General features: G+C 30.4%; 1 protein-coding gene across 1 annotated transcript; it reads right to left on the reverse strand.

Annotated features, from left to right (window-relative positions):
* Positions 1-1,966: 1,966 nt before the first annotated feature.
* On the reverse strand, positions 1,967-6,136 carry LOC143064495 (uncharacterized). Its single transcript, XM_076237356.1, has 3 exons — positions 5,984-6,136; positions 4,172-4,495; positions 1,967-3,422 (listed from the first exon to the last, which is right to left on the reverse strand). The coding sequence occupies exons 2-3, from the start codon at positions 4,467-4,469 to the stop codon at positions 3,262-3,264; spliced, it is 459 nt and encodes a 152-aa protein (XP_076093471.1). The 5' UTR covers positions 4,470-4,495; positions 5,984-6,136; the 3' UTR covers positions 1,967-3,261.
* Positions 6,137-6,365: the final 229 nt, after the last annotated feature.

Below are 6,365 nucleotides of genomic sequence, written 5' to 3' on the forward strand. Positions count from 1 at the left end.
CATTCTCTTCAAATCGACACAAATGGTTAAGCTCAATCGCTTTTTTTAATATTCAAACATTTTCAATATCATTGCACAGAGGTTTTTTTATGTGCTAATTTAGAGTTCCTCAGTTTGAAGCGCATAATGGATATTGGCCCCAGTGGAAACTAAACTACTCACGGCACATACAAAGGGGGAAATACCGAATACAAGTCAAAGGTTGTTATATATTTTTTTAGAAAATTCAACCAAAGACGAAGAACTGATCTTTCTTCGCTGTATCAGATTCATTAACTACATAAGTGTTATTACAACCAACGTTATATTGGTGAGTAATCCAAGTGCTCCGCCAAAAACTCTTTCTAAATTATTAACATCAATTTTCCAGCAATCAATGACGGGCTTCACAAATATTATAAAACTATCTACTCTATAGAAGAATGAAAAGGAGTTGGCATTTAAAGTTTGGCAACTATGTTGAACGCATCTATCCCATCGAAATTTAAGGATACAACAGATACAGTACGGTCTAGCTAGCTACCTCATATCGTGGCATATATCTATCAAAATTTACAATGGAGTGAGTTGAAAACAAAACTTTACAAAAAAGATATGATTTCCACATAACCACATTCCTGTTATCTTTCTTCACAAATGTGACCTACCAAATTAGGCTTATCACCGGATTTGTACTTCCTTAAGCAACATGACAGTTTCCACATGTTAAACATAAGGGCATCTGTAATCAACCCGTTTTAGTGGCGTTCGTGTTGGTAAGTCTTAAGTTTTCTTGTTTGTCTTTTAGTCTTTTTCTATCTTTTTTAACACATGACATTGTCAGTTTATTTTCGAATTATAAGTCGGAAAGTCCTATCGGTATCTTTCATCTCTCTTTTATCAGTACCCTCTAGGACTTAGACTTACAACAGACATATGTTATTTTGTAGGTTACCAATCCTATTACATATTTATAATCTTTGCTGCTTCTTTTTTATTTTGATCTTTCTTGATTTCTGTTTTCTGATATCCTTGAAAGTGGAAGTAACCTATCTGATATGTCGATCATCAGAATTTAAACACAATCTAACTGGTATATGTGTTTGAAATAGCAGAATGCTTTCAATAAATGAATATATAATATAGCACCTTTGAATTTTTGTTTGATAAAAAAATGTCAATCACCACAACAATGCATGCCTTAAAAAGAAGAAATGTGGACTTTGTGTTAATTCTTGTTGCTTGTTTGTAAGTTTTAATATTATTAGAGGAGTCCAGTGTTAGGTGGTTAAAGTGGTCTGCTGTACTGGTCAATATTTTTTTTGGAATTCCATTCATTTTTTTTCTCGATAGAAAATTCAATTTCGTAATCTGAATTTAAAAATCACACTTTGACAAATATAATTAAGTACACCAAATGCACTTTTCATCTTTATAAGAGGCGCTCAAGTCATAACAGTGGATTCTGCAATATATTCAAAGTAAGAGCATTGTTGATTGAAAATAATACAGTCTCCTTTCATTATACCAGTTGCAAAGCAACTCGAAAACCTTAATGATGCCTGGTTATAAGTGATGGGGGAAAACCAAGACTTTATTTAAATCAGGTTTCTCACTAAGGTGAGTCTGTGAGTTCTGAACTTGTGAAAATCTGTCTGACTCATCATTTTCAAAACTTTCTATAAATCCAAAGATGCATCAAGATTGAATAAATTGGTTTGCCATGGCTCATCAATCCCAACCTTCCATTAGTGGTTTCAAACCTTGTGTTTAAATTTCATGGATTTCTATTTACTGATACTAAAGATATTGTCCCGAAACCAAATGTCTTCTGATGATGCTGATGTAGACAACCACATGATACCAATATAGGACCGCAAAATTTTGGTAAATCTTTCAATATTTAACTAAGTATGTAATTCAATTCAATGTTATTTGAATATTATATATGTAATAGTTTAATACATTGCACAGAAGAAAAACACAGTTCATTTCCAGTGTATTTAATGATATGAATCAGATATAAAATATGATATGCATATAACATGGCACTAACCTTGTAAACTTAAATATTGCATAAAATATACAAATGAAAACCAGTGATTCCCTTTCTACCCAAGGAACATGTAAAAAAATCATTGTTAAAACGATTTGACCATGGTTGTAAGATTTTCAACTCTGAAATCTATTTTTTGTATGCAGAATATCAAATTATAAAATTATCCATTGTGGAGAAAATTTTTAAATGTTAAAAACAAATTTGATAACAAGTGTTGAGAATACTGTAGTATAATAAAACAATCTTTGAATTAATTATGATTTAAGATGAATGGTATATTTGATATGTTTATGTTGTATGTCATGCTTATGATTCCTCACATTTCAACATAATGTTACTTTGAAAAACATCTCTAGCCATTCTATGAGCAATACATAAAAAAAAAATTTACAAGTTACCTGTTATTTTTATCATCTTTTTAAAAGATGAATTCTAATTCTTCATAATTCAGACTTACTTAACAAACATTTCTTTACTTTTTTTGCATTTCCCATAAATAATTCGAGATATATTACGTTTTGAAAGCTTTATTTAATTTACTCAACACCTGCACCCAAAAAAATAATAAACAAAAAAATGACTTTTCTTTGAATTTCAGATGTTATATATGTACATGAAAATGATTCTCCAGGTTATCTATTATGGAAAATGTTACATATAAAAAAAACTTTGATTTTCAATAATACACATCATTTAATTAATATTGTTTATATAAAAAATATACATATAAAAATAATGAATATTTACAAGAATGCAATCAAAAGGAATGTTAATTATTGGCCAACAACCCTTTAATATATTTCAAGACTTTTTCTACCATAACTATTGGAAATCTTGTTTAAAGGAAAAATATTATTTTTTCTACCTACTTTTTTCAAAATAGTTTCATATTAAATCTTGTGAATGTAATACATGTACATTTTGCTATTTGTTTCCAAAATTAGTGCTTTAATGTCTTAAAACCAAAATTTTCTTTTTTTCTTCAACTTTTCTTTAAGAAAAGGAATATTGAATTACTACATGTAGTTTAAAAATTTGTTCACTAAAAAGCACTTTATTATAATTAAAAGATTAATCCTTTTAAAACCATTACATAAAACTTTTTTTTATACAAAATGTTGTATAATTTCATAACAATTGTCAATGATGTACATGTGTATGTATCCATATATACAATAAGATCTATGTTTAAGTTTTGTTTGTTGACTATGATAAAGTTTGCATCAGTACGAGAACTTGAGATGGTACCACAGAAGCTGTGATATGATACAAGCTAGTAGGAAAATGGTACAGAAGATACCCCCAGCAGCTGTAGCTTTAGCGTAGGCACCATACTTGGAAGCTTTAATGTAGTTACATCGGTTGAAGTAACCTCGAGAGATTTCTAAAATAAAAAAAAGATATGTAGTAAAAAACTTAATAAACATTCTACAGCAATTTTTTTCAAAATTCTCCATTTGTAAACATATTTTTTATTATATCTTACATTGATTATGAACAAAACATAGTTTGCGTCATGGAATAACAGTCTAATTGATTAAAGATGCTTAACTTTGTTAAACATCTGATATATATCTTTTTAATAAGAAACAATGGGACTAATACACTCAGTCCTATTATTTAAACAATGTATTTCATAAACATGACACATTCTATAGGTATATATGCCTGTCCCAAGTTAGGAGCCTGAAATTCAGTGGTTGAAGTATGTTGCTCTGTGCAACATATATTTGTTTTTCGTTCATTTTTTGTGTACATTAGTTAGGCAGCTAGTTTTCTCGTTTGTATTATTTCAGACTTGCGATATCAGGGCCTTTTAAAGCTGACCAAGTGGTATGGGCACTGCTAATTGTTGAAGTTAGTATGGTGACCCATAGCTGTTTATCTGTGTCATTTGGTCTCATGTGGAGAGTAGTCTCATTGGAAATCATACCACGTCTTCTTTTTTATAATTACAAAAAGAAAAGATAGCAATGTGCAACAGGATAAAACACATTGACAAAAAATGTTTAGCTGAAAGTGATGCTTTTCAAAATTTCTGGGCAGAACACTGATAGCATTTTTTTTTCATGATAATACATGCACAAAATTTTCGTTATTAGTTACTACAAGTATATGTATATGTTTGATTACCTGCTAATAAAACAGCAATTATTCCAAATATTGGGTTAATAGCTATTGAGCAACAAGCCAAACCAAAATTGTCATCTGGCTTCTTAAGTTTATCAGGTGCCTGTTGGACAATAGGTAGGAATGTTGAGGCATGTGATGGTGTGTAGGTGGAGTAGAAACTTCTGTGGCTGTAGGTCATACTGGCCTGTGAGGAATAATAGGAAGGCCATTTCTGAAGTTCAAATGCACTGCCCATCTCTGAATCCCCCATCTCTGATCCACCACGTGAACTCCCTTTAGGATAGTAATTGGTACTCATTGTACAGGATTTTTTTCTTTAATTACCTAAAATCATAAGAGTACATGATATTAAAATTGTTTGGCAGAGTTCAGGTAGACCCTATTGGTGCCTTTATCTGCCCTTTCATCAAAACTTTTTTTTTTAAAGTTTGAGGCAATTTAAAATTAAAAAAAAACCTCTGTATTTCATGGCAATACATACATGTACATGAAGTCAAGTGTAGTCCTCTACCGGTTAAAAATTCATTGTAATGGAACAAAATTTTAACTTGATCTATACATTTGTAATTTGTCATGGTGTAAACAACATAAAATAACATACAAACCTACCACTAAATTCTTCAAACAATTTACCAAAGAAAAAGAAAAATATCCAAAATGTCATTTATCTTAACACAATGTCTTTTACAAATCCTTAAAAAAAACAATGAATTATTTCCCTAAATTGGACAGAAATCTAGTAAGTCATAAGTACTTCATCAAAAATTTATTTCTAGGAAGAGTTAAAAAAAAAAATGAGTTATTTCCCTTTGAACAGAAATCTAGTAGTTAATAAGTATATCATCAAAAATTTAATTCTAGGGAAAGGGCTTTAACTGAAGGAGAAAAGCTAAAATCTTGAATATCGAATTTGACCTGTAACTTGTCATAATAAAACAAGACCCCAAATATTGTATCAATATCTTCAAGAATTAAGAAAAAAAAGTCTGGAAAACTGGTAAGACGAAATTGCTGGACTGACGAATGGAAAGAGTGCAAACATAAATTTAAGTTAACTTCGACTTTGTCAGTAGGGGACTAACAATTATTGTTTATCTCTGAATTTCATGCGTATTTACAGCACTGAAAAACCTTGCTTAGTAAAATTTGGCTTTATCAATGACCATAAAATTGGATAATGTACTCAATGTATTTACTTGATCCAGTAAAAGTCTTGTTTATTTTTTTAATTTAATGACTTTAAATCTCAATAAATATGTTTTGAAGTCTACTTGTCATGCTTATACTGTTGAAGAATAAATTAGCCTAAGTTACTAAAGTTAGACTTGATGTGTCATTGCCCATATAAAACTCTTTTTTGCATGTCTATCATCTGACTTATATTTCATGTGCACCTGTGTTTATGATGCCATTGTTAAATAAAAGAACATATAACAACTAAGTTAACAGATTGTTATGCAGGAGAGATGTGTCAAATCCATAATTTGCCAAACAGTCCAAGATGAATCACTGTCATCAAGGTGTACCACTACCCCATAAAATTTCATTCCAAAAACATAAAATAATGCACTCTATAATATTTTCTTTGGGGTTATTTTTCAATTGTTTATATCATAATTTATTGATACATGATTTGGTGATTTGGGGTAGGTAACACCAATAAATGGGGATCATCCATACCTAAAGAATTGTTTTGATTTTAAACTTTTAGTTTAGTTTTACCATGCAGCTTCCATGCATCATAAAAACGTTGTGGAAAATTTCGAGAGAGCTTACAGGTAGGTGGCGATTGAAATGTATGTTTATCTTTACCTTTTATACCAATAAAACTGAATAAATTCACAACAAAGTTTGTCCAAAACAAAAAATTGTTACATATTTAACTTTCTGTCCCAGTTTGGATTTTGCGGAAGTGTTTTCGTCCAATGCGCTTGCGTGCAGGTAATTTACCTGTACAGGTAATCATAAACGTGAGTCCGAGTGGATATGTGCTTATTCCGTCTTTTCAAAGTTCTGCTAAATTTATATAAACTTTCACGCGTGCAGATAACTGACGGCCTAGCCAAGATCAGATGTGCATTTTGTGTTTCACATGAAGTCAAAAATGAGTATCACCTCAGGGAAAAACTCTTTTGATATTTTGGTTCAAAAATGGTTTAAATTATGTAAAATTGCCATTGTTAGGCTAACACTG

Source organism: Mytilus galloprovincialis, chromosome 2, assembly GCF_965363235.1.
Source record: "Mytilus galloprovincialis chromosome 2, xbMytGall1.hap1.1, whole genome shotgun sequence".
Lineage (NCBI taxonomy): Eukaryota > Metazoa > Mollusca > Bivalvia > Mytilida > Mytilidae > Mytilus > Mytilus galloprovincialis.

Excerpts from the sequence above, each read along its gene's own strand:
- LOC143064495 (XM_076237356.1), bottom strand. The coding sequence starts at position 4,469 with ATGAGTACCAATTACTATCCTAAAGGGAGTTCACGTGGTGGATCAGAG. Across the intron at positions 3,423-4,171 it reads AATTGCTGTTTTATTAGCAG|AAATCTCTCGAGGTTACTTC; the intron begins GTAATCAAACAT and ends TTTTTATTTTAG.